This window comes from Trichomycterus rosablanca, chromosome 1 (genome assembly GCF_030014385.1).
Source record: "Trichomycterus rosablanca isolate fTriRos1 chromosome 1, fTriRos1.hap1, whole genome shotgun sequence".
In the NCBI taxonomy this organism is placed as follows: Eukaryota; Metazoa; Chordata; class Actinopteri; order Siluriformes; family Trichomycteridae; genus Trichomycterus; species Trichomycterus rosablanca.
In genome coordinates, this window is record NC_085988.1 from 11,316,469 (window position 1) to 11,340,477 (window position 24,009).

The 24,009-nt window shown below is 40.6% G+C and overlaps 1 protein-coding gene across 1 annotated transcript; it reads right to left on the reverse strand.

The window, feature by feature from the left end:
* Positions 1 to 5,213: 5,213 nt before the first annotated feature.
* On the reverse strand, positions 5,214 to 22,137 carry LOC134318914 (sperm acrosome membrane-associated protein 4-like). Its single transcript, XM_062999870.1, has 4 exons — positions 22,103 to 22,137; positions 17,519 to 17,811; positions 10,892 to 11,002; positions 5,214 to 5,945 (listed from the first exon to the last, which is right to left on the reverse strand). The coding sequence occupies exons 2-4, from the start codon at positions 17,568 to 17,570 to the stop codon at positions 5,725 to 5,727; spliced, it is 384 nt and encodes a 127-aa protein (XP_062855940.1). The 5' UTR covers positions 17,571 to 17,811; positions 22,103 to 22,137; the 3' UTR covers positions 5,214 to 5,724.
* Positions 22,138 to 24,009: the final 1,872 nt, after the last annotated feature.

Genomic DNA, 24,009 nt, shown 5'->3' on the forward strand with positions numbered 1-24,009 from the left:
ATCGCATAGCTGCTGATATTAATTGTTTGATTCTTTTTCAGTCTACTAGTGAATCAGATGGGCCATGCCGATCCATCTTAAGGCAGTCTGAGCTACTAAAATAATGACATTAAAAAGAGAGAAGATCTGTCTGCGTCAGTGCATTAGTGCAGATGAAGGTAAGTCATGTTTTTCAGAAGCCATCTAAGCGTGCTGATATTCGTGACAACAGCACGGGCTTTTCACACAATAACTGTATTACTCCGCTGACGCGTTGCCAGTAACGACAAGCTGCATGCACACTGTTGTGCCTTTAAGACGTTAAAGGGTTAATACAGAATACGGAGTTATGCTTGATGCCGTATACGCATGCGTGGGTTCAGTTTAAGGCTGCAATAAAACAAAGCTCTACGGAACAGTTTATCTCCTGTATTTCTTTACAATAATACTTCACAAACAAACATGCACGCAGGCGACACAGCTCCCGATCACGTTTTAAATCCGTCATCTGATATCCAGTCTAGCGCACTGTTTAGGGAACATAACCAATGCACTATGCACTATGTAGTGAACATGAATGCGTTATCTGATTAAATACACTCTATCGCACTGTATAGGGAACATAACCAATTGTCTAATTCACTATCTAGTGCACTATGTAGCGAACATAAATGTGTTTGTAACGCGAACAGTTAGCATAATAGCCCAGTTAGCAGCTTCTAAGAGTTCTGTTATCACCCATATATCCTCTGGTGTGTGCAAGAGGTTTTTTTATTTCTTTTTTTCCCTTCGGAGGTTCTTGCCTTTTTCTTGTTGTTGTTCTTACCTCCCTGAAATGAGTTTTTGCAACTTGGGATGTTCTGCTTTGTAGTGTTAAACTTTATATTGGTTGTGGAACTACTTTTTGGTGGAAGGTATTGTCAATATTAAAGCATATTTATTATTAAATTTAGGGCTTCTTTGATTTATTTTCTTTCTTTATTTTGTGAAAACTGTTGTATAAAAGCAGTAGAACACTCGAGGTCGTGTGTTATCATGAATAACATCACGGCTGTGATGATCTACTCGCCTTCGGCTCGTGCCTGCGACCGAATCACAGCCGTGATGTTATTCGTGATAACACACTCCCTCTCGTGTTCTGTTGCTTAATTATACCACAATACATTATTCAGTTATATAATTGTATATATTACTGTAAAATAAAATTATATAATTGTATAATTACCATTGTAAAATAAATTTTTAAGTGTAATATAATTCTGTTATTATATAACAAATACAATCTATTACTATTATTTTCTATATTACTATTATTTTAGTGCATTTAACATTACATTATAGAATGCCAAGTTGGTACATGTGTTATTAGTTTACCATTTAGAAGGAATCCTTACCAGTTGTTTTTGTGCCTGTGTTTGAAATTATACCGTTGCTTAATAAATGGAGTTGTGAGATCTACAGTATACACTGTATTGTATTGTATAATTAATGTCAAAGTACAATAATTATAGTCAAAGTAAACTGTGAAGTTCAGAGTAAAACTGTTTACTAAGTTTACAGTGGAACTGTTAAACATCACAGTAAAATAATCAGGTTTACAGATTTACTATGAAATAGTTTGTAGTAGAACTGTAAAATAATTTATGGTCAAACTGTGAAAGTTCATAGTGGAACTGTCAACTAGATTACTATGAAATTTCACAGTAGAACCATGAAGTGGCCAAATTACCATCAATTCATAGTAGAACTGTAAAATAATTCAGTTTTACTATGAACTTTTTTTTTTTATAGTAAAACTGTGAAATAATTCATGGTTTTACTGTGAAAGTTGTGAAAAATATTTCAGTTGTGAAAAATATTTAACAGTTTTACTATGAAATTTCACAGTACATTTTTTCCTGGGTCGTTGTGAAGTTGTGTCGATCGTGTTTGCGCTCCTTATTTCTGAATCTAACCATGACCGTGTATAATCCTTGTTGTCTTCCGTTTGCTGCCGGTCTGTTTATCCTCAGGTTTTGGATTTTGTACACTGTTTTCGTCCTTTTAATATTAAACTTTCCTTGATTTATATTCCGCGAGCATCTCCTCAGTTTCTGCCTCGTGACATGTTGGTATTTTAATTAAAATATAAAGTATCAATCACGATTGTCACATTTCTAACATCGTGTGAAAACGTTCATTCAAATTAATCGTGAAAATCGCCCAGCCCTAAATACAGTTACATAAAATCAGGTAGTTAGAAGAAATGTGTTGGTCAGTGGGAGATACTGCAGCATCTTTCTGACACCAACTGATTAATGTGGTCGCAAGCACAGCAGACATGAGAAAACGCCATGGCCCGTTTAATAAAAAAAATACTTGTATGTCCATTCAGGGTTAAATTTCATATGCTCCAGATCCACTTTTCTTTTTTTACTCGTACTTGGTTTGGACAAACATGGTACCGCTGAGGTAACTTGTATTTACATCACTTAATTTTCAGTCGCAAGTTGATGGAATTATCCGGTGAATTTAAAGTGACAGCATCATTTATTTAAAAATGCATCAGCACTTCATTTGGTGGGCCGGATCAAGAGTTTTGCCGGGCCGTGTCTGGCCCGCGGGCCGTATGTTGTGCACCCCTGCTATACAGCATTTGGATAAGATCACAGCCCACTGGGATACAGCATTGGGATACGCACCCCTGCCCACCTGCCACACCCAGTTTTTCACCTCATTCACTTCCATTCAATTTTTTAAAGTTATCAACAGCTTTCCAACTTTATATCATACAGCCCATTAATGACACCCCGACTTGGATACAGCATGGGGATATACACTTCCGCCCAACTGCCATGCCCATTTTTTGTCCCCATTCACTTCAATTCATTTTCTGAAAGTTCGAGACTTGTTATAGATGGATAATACTGTAGATTTGTTGTTGTGGAGCTGAAACGTGGTGTAGTGTAGTTTGTACCCTGGTGTGGTGTTACAGAGCATGACAGACACACACTGGTTTTATTTGGTGTGTTTTCCTGCCAGCTGGACTACTGTGCTTTCACTGTGGAAACTTTTACCCAGAAACCTTCATCAACAAACCTCTTTATTCTCTCTGCCGTTCATTTTTGACTCCTGTCTCCTTCTCCACTGGAAAGTCTCTAATGTTTGCTGTTTTACAGCTCTCTGTGCCAATCCATTTTCTTTTTATTTAATTAGTTAAGAACCCTAAACGTTTGGAATATTTTTAAGGACCCAAACTAATATAAATAAATAGATAAATGGATCACTTATCCTGAATGGTTGATGGAACAAGTCCACCCTTCTTTCAGGCTCGTTCTTTAGGGCGATCGGACGACGCACCACCAAAGGGCGAAAGGGAAGAAATTTTTCTATCACATTCAACCAGTGTTAAACTAGCTGTCACTGTTCTGGAGTCTGTCTTGCCTCTGAATATCATCAATCAGTGTGGAGTTGTGTTCCGTACAGTACCGCCCCATTTGGTGATTTCAGTCGGATTGCTCTGATAGACTCTCATATTAAGGCACTTTTTTTATAACTGTAGGCACTGCAATACAATCTGTATGGGTTCCATGCTTGCGTCACACGTAACCTGGTGTAGCGATAATTGGAGCAGCTAGCGATCTCGTCAACATGACTACAATTACCTCAGTTCAGAGCAACTCCATCGTGTCATTAAGGGAAATGCCATTCAGTCATTGTAGTAATCAGGATAAATTAGCAACTAAAGAATTAGGGCCACCCAGACCAAATTTAAACATCAAGCAAGTATCTACAAAGGGGGGAAAATCATATAAATTACAAGTAAGTAATGTCATTTTTAAATAGTGAATTGTGATTGCACTTATTGTATCTCCCCAATTGTTTAATTGTACTTGTTTATTCATTGCACATCAGCCCCGATGCCCCAATCTTTATTCTGGATCTGCTGCACCTAAAATAAAATGCTATCTGATGAATATGATAAATTGTTCGTGTTAAGGCTTTATTTAATTTTATGATTGATGGTAAAGCTGCTCTCTCTCCACGTTCAAAGTTATTTGTGAGGGCAAACCGACAGATGACTTAAGATGTTAATTATTTAAGCTTTAATTTACCCATTGAACGGGTCACCTTGGCCATCATCGCAACAATTGCCCCACCTGAGAGATTTTGCAGGAGCCGCCACTGCACAAACCTTTAAGTTTGAATTTCACAGCGAATTGCAAATTACACAGGAAACAGCTCATTTCATGATTAAAAAGTAATCACCCCTTTAATCCTAGTATCTGCTTGTTCCACATTTGGCAGTAACGACTGTAATGAAACGTTTGTGATACTCGTGACGAATCTTTAACGTCTCTGTGGAGGAATTTTGTTCCTCTTCTTTACAGAATTGTTTTAATTCGGCTACATCGCAGGGTTTTCCAGAATAAACTGCTTATTTAAAAATTTTCCACATCCTCTCAGTGAGATTCAGATCAGGACTTTGACTCGCTGCTCCAAAACCATTTCATTTTTGAGTCAGTCAGTGATGGACCTGTTTGTGCTTCAGATCACCGTCCTGCTGTAACCCAACTGCACTCGAGGTCATGAACTGATGGGCAGACGTTTTTTTTTCAGGATTTTCTGTCAGAGAGCAGAATTCAGGGTTCCATCAAATATAGCAAGTCGTCCAGTTTCCAGACCATCACACTACCGCCACCATGTTTCACAACTGGTATGGGTAGGGTGTTCTTATGGTGGAATTATTTTAAAAGCAATTTAATGATCTAAAACTACTTTGAAATAAAGTAGTTGTAGTCTAGCGGTTTAGGTACTGGATTAGTAAGCAGAAGGTTGCTGGTTCAATCCCCACCACTGCCAGGTTGCCACTGTTGGGCCCTTGAGCAAGGCCCTTTATGCTCACTTGCTTAGACTGTATTCTGCAAGTCACTTTCTTTTGCTACCTCTGATTCCCACTCAAATTGTGTCTGTGGAGCATCTGACCAGGTTCGGTGGGTAGCACTGTCGCCCCACAGCAGGGTCCTGGGTTTGATTCCAAGGTGGAATGGTCTGGGTCCTTTCTTTGTGGAGTTTGCGTGTTCTCGCCGTGCCTGTTTGGGTTTCCTTCCACAGTCCGAAAACCTGTAGTCCAGGTGGTGATACTAAAAATGTGTGTGTGTGTGTGTACTGATTGTGTGTCCTTTCGCCCAATAAATTGTACCCACAGTGACCCTGACCAGGATGAAGCGGTGGTAAAACAGACATCAGGAGAATTTCAGTAGAGACTTTATTTAATCCCACACATTTCCAGTTCACCAGAAAGAATACCAGTTTAATTAGAACACTATACAGTGATAAACACGTGTGTGTGTGTGTGTGTGCAGTTGATAAAAACGTAACACAACAGCAGGGTGGAGAGGATTCGTTCATTACTGACATTTCACATGACAAATGAATAAAGATACAGAAGAATCTGAGAACTGTCGCGACTTGGTGCATTTCTTTTTACAAAAAGCAAAAGTCAAGGTGAATACAAAACCAAAAACTGTGTGTGTGGTGTGTGTGTGTGTGTGTGTGTGATTCGTCTCCACGTAATACAGAAAATTAATAAAAACCTCTTAATTTTACATTTGTAGCACAAAAAAGGTAGACAGGAAGAAAACCCCCAAATATTCACGTATGCCTAAACAGGATCAAATAATTAAAGAAAACACGAGGATATCGATACGAGTGTGTGAGTGTGTGTGTGAGTGTGTGTGTTGGTGAGGTGAGTGTGTGAGTTCTTTACATTAGCATCTTGGCGAGGAGGAGTGAGACCAGGGAGCCGATGGTGAGTGTGAGTGTATTGGTGAGGGGCATGGCGGCGTTGCACAGATCGGTGGAGCAGCAGGTCTTATACATATCGTAGAGGGTAGCAGTGTTGATCCCCGGCACGTTAACGCTGGTGGTCTTGTTGCAGTCGGCCGTGGCCACGCACCCCTTCTGAGTAAACTTAATCACACTGGCTGAGAATAAACACACACCACAACACAGAGAACTGTTATGCCTGGGCACAAAGAGTGTGTGTGTGTAAGTGTGTGTGTGTTGAGTGTATGGTGCTGGTTTGAGTGTATTATGGTATTAAATGTGTAGGTGTGGGTGTTGAGTGTATGGTGCTGATTTGAATGTATTATGGTAGTGAGTGTGTGTGTGTGTGTGAGAGCGTGTGTGTGATGAGTCTATCATGGTAGTGTGTGTGTATATTAGTGTGTGTGTGTGTGTGTGTATGTATTAGTGTGTGTTTGGTGCTGGTTTAAGTCCATCATGGTAGTGTGTGTGTATATTAGTGTGTGTGTGTGTGTGTGTGTGTGTGTGTATGTATTAGTGTGTGTTTGGTGCTGGTTTAAGTCCATCATGGTAGTGTGTGTGTGTGTGTGTTTGTGTGTATGTATTAGTGTGTGTTTGGTGCTGGTTTAAGTCCATCATGGTAGTGTGTGTGTATATTAGTGTGTGTGTGTGTGTGTGTGTGTGTGTATATATTAGTGTGTGTTTGGTGCTGGTTTAAGTCCATCATGGTAGTGTGTGTGTGTTTGTGTGTATGTATTAGTGTGTGTTTGGTGCTGGTTTAAGTCCATCATGGTAGTGTGTGTGTATATTAGTGTGTGTGTGTGTGTGTGTGTGTGTGTATATATTAGTGTGTGTTTGGTGCTGGTTTAAGTCCATCATGGTAGTGTGTGTGTGTGTGTGTGTTTGTGTGTATGTATTAGTGTGTGTTTGGTGCTGGTTTAAGTCCATCATGGTAGTGTGTGTGTATATTAGTGTGTGTGTGTGTATGTATTAGTGTGTGTATGGTGCTGGTTCGAGTGTATTATGGTAGTGAGTGTGTGTGTAACTTGCTTTGGCAATACGAATGTCCTTATTTGTCATGCCAATAAAGCTTCTTTTGAGTTTGAGTGTGTGCTGAGTCTATCATGGTAGTGTGTGTGTGTGTGTATTAGTGTGTGTATTGTGCTGGTTTGAGTGTATTATTGTAGTGTGTGTGTATGTATTAATGTGTGTATGGTGCTGGTTTGAGTCTATCATGGTAGTGTGTGCGTATTAGTGTGTGTATGGTGCTGGTTTGAGTGCATTATGGTAGTGTGTGTGTGTGTGTATTAGTGTGTGTATGGTGCTGGTTTGAGTGCATTATGGTAGTGTGTGTGTATTAGTGTGTGTGTTAGTGTGTGTGTGTGTGTGTATTAGTGTGTGTATGGTGCTGGTTTGAGTGCATTATGGTAGTGTGTGTGTATTAGTGTGTGTGTGTGTGTATTAGTGTGTGTGTATTAGTGTGTGTATGGTGCTGGTTTGAGTGCATTATGGTAGTGTGTGTGTATTAGTGTGTGTGTGTGTGTGTATTAGTGTGTGTGTATTAGTGTGTGTATGGTGCTGGTTTGAGTCTATCATGGTAGTGTGTGTGTGTATATGTGTGTGTGTGTGTATTAGTGTGTGTATGGTGCTGGTTTGAGTCTATCATGGTAGTGTGTGTGTATATGTGTGTGTGTGTATTAGTGTGTGTATGGTGCTGGTTTGAGTCTATCATGGTAGTGTGTGTGTGTGTATATGTGTGTGTGTGTATTAGTGTGTGTATGGTGCTGGTTTGAGTCTATCATGGCAGTGTGTGTGTGTGTGTGTATTAGTGTGTGTATGCTGCTGGTTTGAGTTTATCATGGTAGTGTGTGTGTGTGTGTATGTGTGTGTGTGTGTATTAGTGTGTGTATGGTGCTGGTTTGAGTCTATCATGGTAGTGTGTGTGTGTATATGTGTGTGTGTGTATTAGTGTGTGTATGGTGCTGGTTTGAGTCTATCATGGTAGTGTGTGTGTGTGTGTGTGTGTATTAGTGTGTGTATGGTGCTGGTTTGAGTCTATCATGGTAGTGTGTGTGTGTATGTGTGTGTGTGTGTATTAGTGTGTGTATGGTGCTGGTTTGAGTCTATCATGGTAGTGTGTGTGTGTGTGTGTATTAGTGCGTGTATGGTGCTGGTTTGAATGTATTATGGTAGTTTGTGTGTTAGTGTGTGTGTGCTGAGACTATCATGGTAGTGTGTGTGCGTGTGTGTGTATGTATTAGTGCGTGTATGGTGCTGGTTTGAATGTATTACGGTAGTGTGTGTGTTAGTGTGTGTGTGTTGAGACTATCATGGTAGGGTGTGTGTGTTAGTGTGTGTGAGCGTGTGTGTGTATGTATTAGTGCGTGTATGGTGCTGGTTTGAATGTATTACGGTAGTGTGTGTGTTAGTGTGTGTGTGCTGAGACTATCATGGTAGGGTGTGTGTGTGTGTATGTATCAGTGCGTGTATGGTGCTGGTTTGAATGTATTATGGTAGTTTGTGTGTTAGTGTGTGTGTGCTGAGACTATCATGGTAGTGTGTGTGCATGTGTGTGTATGTATTAGTGCGTGTATGGTGCTGGTTTGAATGTATTACGGTAGTGTGTGTGTTAGTGTGTGTGTGTTGAGACTATCATGGTAGGGTGTGTGTGTTAGTGTGTGTGTGAGCGTGTGTGTGTATGTATCAGTGCGTGTATGGTGCTGGTTTGAATGTATTACGGTAGTGTGTGTGTTAGTGTGTGTGTGCTGAGACTATCATGGTAGGGTGTGTGTGTTAGTGTGTGTGTGAGCGTGTGTGTGTATGTATCAGTGCGTGTATGGTGCTGGTTTGAATGTATTATGGTAGTGTGTGTGTGTTAGTGTGTGTGTGCTGAGACTATCATGGTAGGGTGTGTGTGTTAGTGTGTGTGTGTGCGTGTGTGTGTATGTATTAGTGCGTGTATGGTGCTGGTTTGAATGTATTACGGTAGTGTGTGTGTTAGTGTGTGTGTGCTGAGACTATCATGGTAGTGTGTGTGTGTGTGTATGTATTAGTGCGTGTATGGTGCTGGTTTGAATGTATTACGGTAGTGTGTGTGTTAGTGTGTGTGTGCTGAGACTATCATGGTAGGGTGTGTGTGTTAGTGTGTGTGTGAGCGTGTGTGTGTATGTATTAGTGCGTGTATGGTGCTGGTTTGAATGTATTACGGTAGTGTGTGTGTTAGTGTGTGTGTGCTGAGACTATCATGGTAGGGTGTGTGTGTTAGTGTGTGTGTGTGCGTGTGTGTGTATGTATTAGTGCGTGTATGGTGCTGGTTTGAATGTATTACGGTAGTGTGTGTGTGCTGAGACTATCATGGTAGTGTGTGTGCGTGTGTGTGTATGTATTAGTGCGTGTATGGTGCTGGTTTGAATGTATTACGGTAGTGTGTGTGTTAGTGTGTGTGTGTTGAGACTATCATGGTAGGGTGTGTGTGTTAGTGTGTGTGTGTGCGTGTGTGTGTATGTATTAGTGCGTGTATGGTGCTGGTTTGAATGTATTACGGTAGTGTGTGTGTCAGTGTGTGTGTGCTGAGACTATCATGGTAGGGTGTGTGTGTTAGTGTGTGTGTGAGCGTGTGTGTGTATGTATTAGTGCATGTATGGTGCTGGTTTGAATGTATTACGGTAGTGTGTGTGTTAGTGTGTGTGTGTTGAGACTATCATGGTAGGGTGTGTGTGTTAGTGTGTGTGTGTGCGTGTGTGTGTATGTATTAGTGCGTGTATGGTGCTGGTTTGAATGTATTACGGTAGTGTGTGTGTCAGTGTGTGTGTGCTGAGACTATCATGGTAGGGTGTGTGTGTTAGTGTGTGTGTGAGCGTGTGTGTGTATGTATCAGTGCGTGTATGGTGCTGGTTTGAATGTATTATGGTAGTGTGTGTGTTAGTGTGTGTGTGCTGAGACTATCATGGTAGGGTGTGTGTGTGTGTGTATGTATTAGTGCGTGTATGGTGCTGGTTTGAATGTATTACGGTAGTGTGTGTGTTAGTGTGTGTGTGCTGAGACTATCATGGTAGTGTGTGTGCGTGTGTGTGTATGTATTAGTGCGTGTATGGTGCTGGTTTGAATGTATTACGGTAGTTTGTGTGTTAGTGTGTGTGTGCTGAGACTATCATGGTAGGGTGTGTGTGTGTGTATGTATTAGTGCGTGTATGGTGCTGGTTTGAATGTATTACGGTAGTTTGTGTGTTAGTGTGTGTGTGCTGAGACTATCATGGTAGGGTGTGTGTGTTAGTGTGTGTGTGTGTGCGTGTGTGTGTATGTATCAGTGTGTGTATGGTGCTGGTTTGAATGTATTACGGTAGTGTGTGTGTAAGTGTGTGTGTGCTGAGACTATCATGGTAGGGTGTGTGTGTGTTGAGACTGTCATGGTAGGGTGTGAGTGTGTGTGTATGTATTAGTGTGTGTATGGTGCTGGTTTGAGTGTATTATTGTAGTGTGTGTGTTTGTGTGTGTGCGAGTGTGTTGAGTATATCATGGTAGTGTGTGTGTATATTAGTGTGTGTGTATATTAGTGTGTTTGTGTATGTATTAGTGGTGCTGGTTTGAGTGTATTATTGTAGTGTGTGTGTGTTTGTGTGTGTGTGTGTGCGAGTGTGTTGAGTATATCATGGTAGTGTGTGTGTATATTAGTGTGTGTGTATATTAGTGTGTGTGTGTATGTATTAGTGTGTGTATGGTGCTGGTTTGAGTGTATTATTGTAGTGTGTGTGTGTTTGTGTGTGTGTGTGTGCGAGTGTGTTGAGTATATCATGGTAGTGTGTGTGTATATTAGTGTGTGTGTATATTAGTGTGTGTGTGTATGTATTAGTGTGTGTATGGTGCTGGTTTGAGTGTATTATTGTAGTGTGTGTGTGTTTGTGTGTGTGTGTGTGCGAGTGTGTTGAGTATATCATGGTAGTGTGTGTGTATATTAGTGTGTGTGTATATTAGTGTGTGTGTATGTATTAGTGTGTGTATGGTGCTGGTTTGAGTCTATCATGGTAGTGTGTGTGTGTGTGTGTGAGTGTGTGTGTGAGTGTGTTTTGGATGCATTATGTTAGTGTGTGTGTATGTGTATGTGTGTGTGTGTGTATGGTGGTTCTACCTGCACTTCCTTTTCCACTGAAGCACGACTCTGAAGCCTGGCATGTGGTTGTGGTGGTGATGCACAGAGACCCCAGACCCAGATCACATCTGTAGCACTGCAGGGCGTGGCCTAAGACACACACACAGGGAATATGAATGATGTTCCACTTATCTACAGCATCACCTTCACACATTCCAGATTCTTATTTCATAAAAATTTGATACATGACATCTCACTGTGTGTGTGTGTGTTTACCCTGTGATGGACTGGCCCAGTAAATCAGACCCACCACGACCCTGACCAGGTAAAACAGACAATGAATGAATGAATGTTAAAAACTAATCATGAATACTATAAGCGCATGACCATGTGGAGCCTCCGCCTGTCAGGAACACGCCATGTCTAATTTTTATTAAAAGATCTGGGGTGGAGCACAGCGCTCGAGGGCAGCAAACAGTAAACAGTTATTAAAGAACTGGTTTAACTGGAGTCACGAGCGGCATGGTGGCTAAGTGGGTAGCACTGTCGCCTCACAGCAAGAAGGTTTGATCCCCAGGTGGGGCGGTCTGAATCCTTTCTGTGTGGAGTGCATGTTCTCCCTGTGTCTGCATGGGTTTACTCCAGGAGCTCCGGTTTCCTCCCACTGTCCAAAAACATGCAAGTGAGGTAAATTGGAGACACTAAAATTGTCCATAACTGTGTTCAATATAAACTTGTGAACTGATGAACGTGAAGATAAACTACCATTTCCTGTCATGAATGTAACCAAAAGTGAAAAACATGACATTAAAATCCTAATAAACAATAATAAACAAACAACTGGAGTCCAGGCCAATTACTGTAGGTCAGTGCTGAGTCTGAGACAGACCCTGTTCTTACCAGCAGATAGCTTTTACATTTAGGACTTATGATTATGACTGATAACAATTTGAGCAATTAACGATTAAGGGCCTTGCTCAAGGGCCCAACTGTGGCAACTTGGTAATGTGAAGCTTAAACCAGCAATTTTATGATTACTAGTCCAGTACTAGTTCAGTGCCTTATGATTTCCAGTCCAGTACTAACCTGGTACCCTTATGATTACTGGTTCAGTACCTTCAGTACCTAATCCAGTACATTATGATCTGGACTGAATACTAATTCAGCACCTTATTATATAATGACTATAAGAATACATGAATTCAATAATTTAGTAGCGGTTAGCATGACGAAAGGACTTGATCCAACACTTGATTTAATAGAGTTATTGCGTATCACTATTAACAAGGCTGAGAAACGGAGGCTAGACAACAGCTAGCATGACTTGACGTTGGTCAAACTAAGCTGGCGTGTCTGTAAGTGTCTGTGGTTGGACTGTTGCTTAGGATCCAACGTGGCAACAAACAGAGTTCTGGAGGAACATCACTGACAGTTGTTTTTGTTAGCCAGATACTATTAGCAGGCTTAGCTAACACAGGGGCTGATTACGCCTGCTAAACTGTCCAAACCAAACAGTAACTCCTATTTAAATAGCTAAAATTGTGTTAATTAGTACCAATATAGCTAAATAAACATAACTTAGTCCTCCCTAATATCCGGATATGCTCGATATCCCCCCCCAATATACTGTTCTAACATGATAAACAAACATATTTCACTCGTTAGCGTTGCATAATGGTATGAAATGCCCGTATTCTTATTACTTATTGATGGAAGGAACCTCAACCCCCCTCACCCACAGGTAAATTTGGCCTCAAGTTCAATTAATGGCTACGGCTTTAGTGTTTTTTTCCACAGAGATCGTGGGTACCAGTTTTCTGCTAGTATATATTTAGCACTGCTGCCATCTTTAGGCTATACTAAGCAAAATCCTCTTCCAGCCAAAGTGTGCGTGCACATTATTTCTGTGCTAAAAATGCTCGAACACTTGGACTTAGTCATGAATTGAACATGGGGGGCATTCTAAAACATTCCTGCCATATTAGCAGCTGATGGGAACACTGATGGATTCTGATATTATGCAAATCTATTGAGTTGCATATGTGGATTTAAATTTGATCATATCTAAATATTATATATATTCAGTATTTATATATATATATATATATATATATATATATATATATATATATATATATATATATGAATAGCTCACAACTGCTCCCGTTAGGATAATTCGTCTCCATATTTAATCTTGATCACAGTTTTTACACTGGATTCCTTTCTGACACAGCCCTTCTATTTATCCAGGCTTGGGACAAGCACTTAGGGTGAACTGATGGCTGGGTTCACGTCAAGGTCATAATCACAAAATACATGGGGTGGGGGCACCTCACTCAATTTAGATAAGGTAAAGACGCCCCCCCCCCCCCCCCCCCCCCATCCTATATACTGATGTTCTGTGCTTTGCAGAATGTTCTGCCAAAGGATCTGCCAGTGTTCCCATCAGTTGTTTATAGAGCAGTAATGTTTTAGAACATTCTCCTCCCCCGGGGAGATTCAGTCCCCCCAGAATGCTCAGTTCATATCTACAGCCTTGGTTTTCTGTATTTGCTAGCCCAATCCAAGATTCAAACCCCCAGAACCCATCAATAAGCCACATAAGTACCATGCTCAGCCCAAATCCCTATTTCTAACACACTACATGACCAAAAGTATCCGGACACCTTACAATGAACTAAACTCCAAGACCTTTCTTGCAATCAGCTTTCAAATCATCTTGGTGGTTTTTAGCAGGGTTAAAGGTCTTTGGGCTTTGTATAGTTTCTTTACATTAAACTTGTTAGTCCAAACCACATCTTTATTGAGCATGACATGTGTAAAAGGAAGGAAATGGCCTTTCCCAAACTGTTGACACATACTTGGAGGATATAATTTATTTTACATTCATGATTTTATACATCCGATAGAAATAGGGGTGTCCCAATACTTTTGTCCAAAATTTTGCACACAACTGCATGTAATGCATACGCAATAAAATAATAATAGATCTAAAGTAATGGGCTAATACTTTTAAGAATTTTGAATTTTGTGGTGGTCGAGTGGAGCCAGGGTTTGAATCCCCAGTTGTGCTATCGGCCAGTCGGAGGTCTATTTGCATTCAGTGTTGACAATAAACAGTAACATTTCTCAAGCGCAATTACACAAGGGGGCGCCAAAGGTGCTTCTAAAAGTACTGTTGATTTAATTACCAAGGCTGGCCTGTAGATGGCGCACTATAGTACTCTTTAAAAAATAATATTTATTTTTGCAACGATATTGGGGGTACAATTATGTTTTTTTTTTTTTTTACAAAAGAGGGTCTTCGGGCGACCCCCCCCCCCCACCCTTTTGTGAGAATTTGGTTCTTATACAGGGTGCATCCTACATAACTTCATTCTCCTGAATGTTACACAACACAGGGAGTGAAATAACAGAGCAAAGTGTCATTTTATTGTCCTGTTTGCAAAAAAATACATGTTGTTTGTTTAGACTTGACAGTTCATGAAGCTAAACCAGGACAAGGCAACTAAGGTCAGGGTGAAACATCTATATGCAAATGTATGGTCAGAGTCCTAATCGACTCAACACTAAACAATCTACAGTTCATTGCTGAATCGTACGTCCAATCAGGAAGCATTTTGCATAGGTACTTTATTGCGTTTACCTATTTAAATGTTCTTTTATCTTATCAAGTTTATATAAAATGGGGGGTGCAAATTCACACTCCAGCTTAAATCGATCAGATGTAAATTTGTGCACTGCAATATTATATAATACATGTCAGTAAGGCTTCTGTGTATTTACAGTCTATAAACTGTGCATCATTTTCTAAAAGGTTGACCTTGTTCTAGCTCTCTCTTACTTTATCTCTCGTCTTTCCTTCTGTTTGCCACTTAAATTTGCATTGTGTAGAACAGACAGCCAGGGCGAGTTAAGTCATGCAAAGTCTGGCGTTTGGGAAGATACGATAAGCCCAGGTGAGTTTGGGTGTGCCAGCCGTCCTTTCTAAAACAGGCTTATTTCGATAAATCGATCTGGTCCGATTGCGTACAAGTGCTCTCGGATTCGGTGTGAAAATAAATACGGCTTTTTGTACGTGGTGTGAATTGGTCGCGCCCGTGAACCCTTTGCAAAAGAAAACAAAGAATCAGTATCATATTTTCGTTCATGTGGCTCATATTCTGTTCAGGTTAGTATCATCAGTCTCAGCTTTGTTATGAGCTGTAGTCTCACCACCAGTCTCAAGTGGGTGTAATGTTTCCCAGATTGTGCTGAAGTTCCTCTCAGATTTGGCCCAATCAGTAATAGTTTAACTAACTGTCGGTGTTAACAGTTCCAACTTTGTCTAACAGCACTCAAGATGTTCTGTAATGTGTTCTGTTGGGATAAGTCAGTGTGTCTTATATCAGTCAGTTTAAGCACTTTATCCCATCCCATTTGTTTCAATCAAAACTTGCCTAATGTCTTATATTTTTCTATATCTATATAAGTCTATTACATCTGAACTAGTACGAGTATTTAATTTAAGCCATTTTATCCTTTGCACATTATGTCTGATCTCATATTTGGTCACACTGGGGTCAATCTGCGCCATATTTCGTTATTTCAGTGTAAAGCATCTCATAGTTGGTCTGTTAATGCACCCTCGTTTGATCTAATTGCTTTTGTTTATCTGTCTGTTTGGTGTTTATATTTCAATCCTTTTGGTCGATCGGTCTCTGGTCTGTCTGGTTGATCCCATGTTTGGTGTAATTAGAGCTATTTCAGTCTGTCTGGTCTAATTGGTCTCAAAAAGCAAATGAGGCTCGTATTTGCTCCAATCAATCTCATGTTTGGCTCGTTTAGCTTGCATTTATCTCAAATCTAGTTGAATCTATCTAAGATTTTATGTATGTGCTCTTATTCTGTCCTATATTTGGTCTTTAGTTATCAGATTCTGTCAGATTTGGTCTTTTATTCTCAGATTCTGTCATATTTGGTCTTTTATTCTCATATTCTCTCATGCATTTGGTCTTTTATTCTCAGATTCTGTCATATTTGGTCTTCAAATCTCATATTTAGTCTTTTCAGTGTAAAGCATCTCATATTTGGTATGTCAATGTACCCTCATTTGATCTAATTGGTCTCTTATTCTGTTTATCTGTCTGTTTGGTGTTTATATTTCAATCCTTTTGGTTGATTGGTCTCTGGTCTGTCTGGTTGATCCCATGTTTGGTGTAATTACAGTTATTTCAGGCTGTCTGGTCTAATTGGTCTCAAAAAGCAAATGAGTCTCGTATTTACTCTTACTGTGTCCAATATTTGGTCTTTTATGCTTACATTCTGTCATATTTAGTCTTTTATTCTCAGATTCTGTCATATTTGGTGTAATAATCTTGGATTCGGTCAAACTCTTCTTCAGCTGTATATCATCTTCTATTCCAGTTATCCAGGCTGGTCTAACAGGTTCTTGATGCAGTTAGGTGGCTCATTAAACCCATGAGAGTTTTTTTTTTATAGGGTTGAAAAGTGTTAATCAGAACTGTCAATGATTAATCAGAGCCGTTAAATAAAAACAGGTCTAACAGGACCCAGCGTACCCTGCGTTTACACGGTTTAGAGGACGAGGTTGTTTTTCACAATGTGAGGAGCCTTTTAGAACTATCCAAACCACAAACTCAGCTACACCCATACACAATTAAGCAACGGGGCATATACATGGACTGATTAATAACATGGCATGCAGGTTAGGGTGTTGGCTAATGCTTTAGAATTTCTCAGGAAAACTGATTTTCTCTGTAATAATGGATCTAATAATAAACTCAGTACAGACAGACTACATTCTAGGTACAAAGTATGCAAAATATGATTGCTGTATGATTCATACTCTTAAATTTATATTTACAGAGGGAGCCAAAATGCAGACACGCACACACTTTAATTTAATAGCCTGTCTATGGGCTTTTAAGAAGTTAAATAGAATTACAGTAGCAATGTGCAGTTATGAAGTTTAAAGGTGACATATAAATTTGATGACTGTATAAATGTATTATTATTACAACTAACTTTTATACATGTATTTCTTTAGTTGAAGTGTGTATTGACCCACCCTCTCTATTTATATATACACTGCTGTAACTGCTGTATATTACTCTTCTAGTCTGAAATATAACTAAACCAACCCATTCAAACCAAATTATTCTCAAAAACTGGTCCTAAAAGGTTCACACAAGTATTCCAGTTAAACTATATGCATTATCAGTCAACATAGTGCTAAATAAATGATAAATAATTAAAATAAACAAATAAAACAGTTTATTATAGGTAAATCAATGACTACATCAATCAATCTGTGATTTCTTCTCTCATTAGCTTTCCTTAGTTTTCGTTAAAATCATTTCTAATTATATAAATAATTAATAAATAAGAGTACAATAAATAAAACTAAGTAAAGAACGAAACTAAAATAGACAGAAACGCAGTAAATAGATTTTATTTAAATAAGTTTAAATAAAATGTACTTTTCAGTAAAATTATTTATTCTTTAACCCATAACGAATTATATTTATATGTGTATGTAATTTTAATTATACAACATGCTTTATCCTTACAGAAACTTTCCACCCAAGTCTGTTTAGTTCCATGCCAACACAAATCGGCACTCAAAATGCGCAAAAGAGCGGCACTTTTTGGGCACAAACTTACCGGCTGCGAGGCACAGTGCCAGGATGAGAACGCCTGTGATGGTTCTGTTCATGTCTGTATCTGTAGAGATGTGGTTTTCCTGTAGATCTGAAGTTCTCCTCAGGTGTGAACACCAGTAAAGTCCAGCAGAATTAGTGCACTTGCGCAGATCCGCTAGTTTTTATAGTGGAACCGCCCTGCACCGCTTTCTCTGCCCTGTTATATCCACAACTACACAATCCACAACCTGCGCCCAAACCGGCTCTTGCGCATGCGCAGTTCATCCTCTTCATAACAACAGCCTCCTGTGTTGTCTGTTAGATATGTCAGAACAACAGCACAATTCCACTTACTGTTTAACTTCCTGATCATTCAGACTGAAACAATGAAAGCTGGAATTAAACACACAAAATATTTCACATTTCATCATGGTATACACTGATCAGCCATAACATTAAAACCACCTCCTTGTTTCTACCATATAGAAGCACTTTGTGGTTCTACAATTACTGACTGTAGTCCATCTGTTTCTCTGCATGCTTTGTTAGCCACCTTTCACGCTGTTCTTCAATGGTCAGGACCCCCACAGGACCCCCACAGAGCAGGTATTATTTGGGTGGTGGATCATTCTCAGCACTGCAGTGACACTGACATGGTGGTGGTGTGTTAGTGTGTGTTGTGCTGGTATGAGTGGATCAGACACAGCAGTGCTGCTGGAGTTTTTTGTAAATATTGTGTCCACTCACTGTCCACTCCTACCTAGTTGGTCCACCTTGTAGATGTAAAGTCAGAGATGATCGCTCATCTATTGCTGCTGTTTGAGTCGGTCATCTTCTAGACTTTCATCAGTGGTCACAGGACGCTGCCCATGGGGTACTGTTGGCTGGATATTTTTGGTTGGTGGACTATTCTCAGTCCAGCAGTGACAGTGAGGTGTTTAAAAACTCCAGCAGTGCTGCTGTGTCTGATCCACTCATACCAGCACAACACACACCAACACACCACCACCATGTCAGTGTCACTGCAGTGCTGAGAATGATCCACCACCTAAATAATACCTGCTCTGTGGTGGTCCTGTGGGTTTCTATCTGTCTGTCTGTCTACATTCCACTTATTAGCTTTGTGTAATGGATCAGTTGTTTATAAGGCAGGAATGATTAAGAACGGCAGTAATCACACTCCCCCCATCTTGATAAATTTCACCCCTAATGTTCAGTTCATGGAATCAGTTAATAAAAATTAAATTCAGTAGTATTGTTGTACTGTGGGTTTGTTTTATATGTGTTCTTTGTTTGGTTGTGTTATGTTTGGTTATAATTCTTCCTTGTTCACCTTAATCTTCTTGTTTTAATAGACGTCATCGAGGTGCCGGCACCACCTCTGTCTAATCTATGATCGCTCTACCAGGAATCAAAAGAGTTCGAACCAAATTTGTCGCTCCTTAGGCGTGGACTTGACATTTCAAGGTTCAGGAATTAAGATTTAGTATGATTTTGTAGCCACACACAATGTGATTTGGATTCATTACAAACAAACTACTAACTGTACTAATTCCACTAACTGTAATAATAATAATAACTAGAGATGTGCATTTCCGGAGAAAATGCGAGTGTGATTGCCGTGTGCCAGTCGGGCAGGCGTGCGTATCCCAATGTTTTATCCAACTCGGGGTGTCATCAGTGGGCTTTACGATTTAGAGTTGGAACGGAGTCAATATCTTGAACTCTCAAAAAATAAATGGAAGTGAATAAGGCCGAAAAACGGGCGTGGCAGGTGGGTGTGGGTTCGAATCCCCATGCTGTACCCAAGTCGGGGTGTCATCAGTGGGCTTTATGATTTAGAGTTGGAACGGCGTCGATATCTCGAACTTTCAAAAAATGAATGGAAGTGAATGGAGCCGAAAAACGGGCGTGGCAGGTGGGTGTGGGTTCGAATCCCTATGCTGTATCTGAGTCGGGGTTACATCAGTTGGCTTTACAATTTAGAGTTGGAACGGCGTTGATATCTCGAACTTTCAAAAAATGAATGGAAGTGAATGGGGACAAAAAACGTGCGTGGCAGGTGGGTGTGGGTTCGAATCCCCATGCTGTACCCAAGTCGGGGTTACATCAGGGGGCTTTACAATTTAGAGTTGGAACGGCGTTGATATCTCAAATTTCCAAAAAATGAATGGAAGTGAATAGGACCAAAAACCGGGCGTGGCAGGTGGGCGTGGGTTCGAATCCCCATGCTGTATCTGAGTCGGGGTTACATCAGTGGGCTTTACGATTTAGAGTTGGAACGGTGTCGATATCTCAAATTTTCAAAAAATGAATGGAAGTGAATGGAGCCGAAAAATGGGCGTGGCAGGTGGGCGTGGGTTCGAATCCCCATGCTGTACCTGAGTCGGGGTTACATCAGTGGGCTTTACGATTTAGAGTTGGAACGGCGTCGATATCTCGAACTTTCAAAAAATGAATGGAAGTGAAAGGGACCAAAAACCGGGCGTGGCAGGTGGGCGTGAGTTCGAATCCCCATGCTGTATCTGAGTCGGCGTTACATCAGTGGGCTTTACGATTTAGAGTTGGAACGGCGTCGATATCTCGAACTTTCAAAAAATGAATGGAAGTGAATGGGACCAAAAACCGGGCGTGGCAGGTGGGCGTGGGTTCGAATCCCCATGATGTTCCCATGTTGGGGTTACATCAGTGGGCTTTACGATATAGTGTTGGAACGGTGTTGATATCTAAAACTTTCAAAAAATGAATGGAAGTGAATGGAGCTGAAAAACCGGGCGTGGCAGGTGGGTGTGGGTTCGAATCCCCATGCTGTACCCAAATCGGGGTGTCATCAGGGGGCTTTACGATTTAGAGTTGGAACGACGTTGATATCTCGAACTTTCAAAAAATGAATGGAAGTGAATGGAGCCGAAAAATGGGCGTGGCAGGTGGGCGTGGGTTTGAATCCCCATGCTGTACCCAAGTCGGGGTGTCATCAGGGGGCTTTACGATTTAGAGTTGGAACGGTGTTGATATCTCGAACTTTCAAAAAATGAATAGAAGTGAATGGAGCCGAAAACCGGGCGTGGCAGTTGGGCGTGGGTTCGAATCCCCATGCTGTACCTGAGTCGGGGTTACATCAGTGGGCTTTACGATTTAGAGTTGGAACGGCGTCGATATCTCAAACTTTCAAAAAATGAATGGAAGTGAATGGGACTCTTATAGGTTAAATAAACGTTATAGAAATAACCATTCAACAACCATTCAAAGAAAATGAATGGAAGTCAATGGGACCAAAAATCGGTACAAAAGCGGGCGTGGCGGGTGAACGGACGGGTGGATCAAAAAACTTTTTTTCAATAAGTGACGCCAATAACGGGCCGGATGATCTAGAGTTGGAACGGCGTCGATATCTCAAAATTTTTTTGAAAATGAATGGAAGTCTATGGGAAAAAAAACGCTACAAAAGCGGGCGTGGCGGGCGAACGGGCGGGTGGATCCGAAAGCTGTATACAAGCCCGCGTCGCACCAACAGGCCGGACGATTTGGCGTTGGAACGGCGTCGATATCTCGAAAACTGCGGGGCGAGATAGCCGGCGACGAAAGTGGTGGAATAATAAAAAGAAAAAAAATAATAATAATATGACTAACGGATAACAATAGTGTGCTTGCATTCTGCAATCACACTAATAATAAATTACACATATAGCGCCTTTCACAAAACCCAAGGTCACTTTAAATACAAAAGTAACAATCACACAAAAATAGCAGAAGATGAAGTGAGAAAGTGCTGAGAAAAAATGTGAGTCTAGGAGAGCTTTAAGTTCAGAGAGAGAGGAAGTGGAACATAGAGATGAAAGAAGAGAGTTCCAGAGCAAAGGGGAAGCAACACTAAAAGACTGACCACCCATAGTACTCTGGCTTGAACCTGGGAACAACCAGGAGACCAGCATCTGACGACATTAAATTCCGGGATGGATTGTAGCACTTGAGAAGGTCCGACAAATAAACAGGACCTAAACCATGAAGTGCCTTAAATGTGAGAAGCAAAATGTTATATTGTATACGCTTATTAATGATCAGCCATTGCATGAAGCTGCTCAAGGACAGGGGTGATGTGATCAGATTTCTTTGTATGATTATTAATTTTTAGTTACTTTTATCCACAGACTTATTCTGGTCAGGGTCAGAGTGTATCCGGTTCACCCGGAAACGCTTCTCAGTCATAGCAATCATGTCTTGGTCTGTGTAGATGCTGGCTGAGAACACCACTGAGATTCAAACCCGGATCTCAGCAGTGGTGGGCTGGCGTGATTGCCCAATGTGCCACACAAGCCCCTTACTATATAGATTAATGTACAGTGGAACCTCGACTTACGAGTGACCCAACTTACGAATTTTCCGAGATACGAGCCGTCACTTGGTGGATTTTTTGCTTTGTGATACAAGCCGAGATCTGAGTTACGAGCTCAGCTGAGTTCAGTTCACCTGGTTATCTTGCCGTACAAGCAAGTAAAAGAGAGGAAAATGTGACGAAAAAGCCAAAAGTCGGTGAAGAATAAGATTAAGTGAAGTAAAAAAATTATATAGAGCGTTATAGCTGTAGATTATAGCGCGGGTTGCTTACTGAACGGTAGCAACTGGCGTAATGACGCTCGTGGCTTTGTCTCGCGATAGGTAAACAAGAGTAGCGCGTGGTGTCGTGACTGATTTTGACCCGTACAAGTTCTAGCACGCGAGTCGTATTCCAAATAAAGTTCGTATACCAAGCTAAATTTTTCACATCCAAACAGGACGTATACCAAGTTGGACTTGTACCAAAGCTGACGTATACCGAGGTTCCACTGTATATTGTAGCATTAAGTGTGTAGCGAGTAAGTTAAGTGATAGAGCACAAAATGAAACACTCCCCCAACTTCCTCTGCCAATCTCCACCTCCGCCAGCATCTTCATCTGATTTTTAAGGTAAATACACTAAATAAAACCAGTTTATTTCTTTACATTCTCTTTTATTATGTATTATTATTATTTTATAAATTATTTGTTATTTATAAAGTACATTTTTCTTATTTAAAAACACGTAACACAAAAAATCGGTGTGGTTTTTGGGGGGCTGGAACGGATTAATAGCGTTTCAATTCATTTCAATGGGAAAATTTGATTTGATATACGAGCAAATTGAGTTACGAGCTTGGTCACGGAACGAATTAAACTCGTAAGTCAAGGTTCCACTGTATTTATATTAAAGATAAAATGTTGTTGTATGATGTTCTGCAAGTAAACATGTCTGTAATGCTAGATATCTGTGTGTCTATAATTTTTTGGTGTCTTACCTTTCCCCCAAGCAGGTGTTGTACTCTAAAGAATTTTGTATGTTGGGATATGAAATGACAAGCTGCTGCCTGTTTGTATCTGTCTGTAGGATTAAATGTGTTACAGTGGTTATGGTACAGGACTAGTAACTGGAAGGCCTCTGATTCAAGCCCCACGACTCCCAGGTTGCCCTCAAACACCTGGGTCGTATTTAATCCCAATAGTAAGTCGCTTTAAATATTAAAAATATAGGTGTCGTAAACATTAACAACAAACCTTTGGAATGTCAAATTGTTAAAAACAAGTCTGTGCAGAGTCTTAATAAGGTGTGTGTGTGTGTGTGGGGGGGGGGGGGGTGCTTAAAATGAGCACATTCAGGGTTATAAAAGTTATACCTTTCTTTCTTTTACATACACAATATTGCCGAAAGTATGTAGATGCCCCTTCTAATAGTTGTTTCTTTTTAGTTGGTTCATCCATTGCTAAAAATGATGCTTTTACCATTGTAGGAACAGTATGGGGAAGTCCCTCTTCTCTTTCAGGATAATTAAGGTTTGATTAGTTGTGTGTAAAGAAGCTCCGGTTGCTCTACAACCCAACTCAACACTTGACTGAATTGGGATGAATTACACTTGGATTGCAAGCCAGAACATCAGTGCCTGCATAACCTCACTGATTCGGTTGACAAAATAGGCACAAATTCCCACAGACACACTCCAAAGTCTTATAGAAAGGCTACTCAGAGGAGTGACTGATGTTAAAACATAGTGCGTATAAAGGCACATGTTGGGTGTGGAGGTACTTCTGAGCCCTGTGTTCAACTTCACTGAACACCTTTTGGAATCCACTGGAAAGTTGACTGTGAGCCAAACCTGGTCCAACATCAGTGTCTGACCTGACTGAATGGGCACAAATTCCCACATACACACTCCAAAGTCTTATAGAAAGGCTACTCAGAAGAGTGACTGATATTAAAGCATATAGCGTATAAAGGCGTGGTTAGATGTGTTGGGTGTGGAGGTACTTCAGAGCCCTGTGTTCAACCCCACTGAACACCTTTTGGAATCCACTGGAACATGGTCCAACATCAGTGTCTGACCTAACTGAATGGGCACAAATTCCCACAGACACACTCCAAGGTCTTGTTGAAAGGCTACCCAAGAGCATGTAGCGTGTAAAGACGTAGTTTGATGTGTTGGGTGTGAAGGTATTATGTGGCCT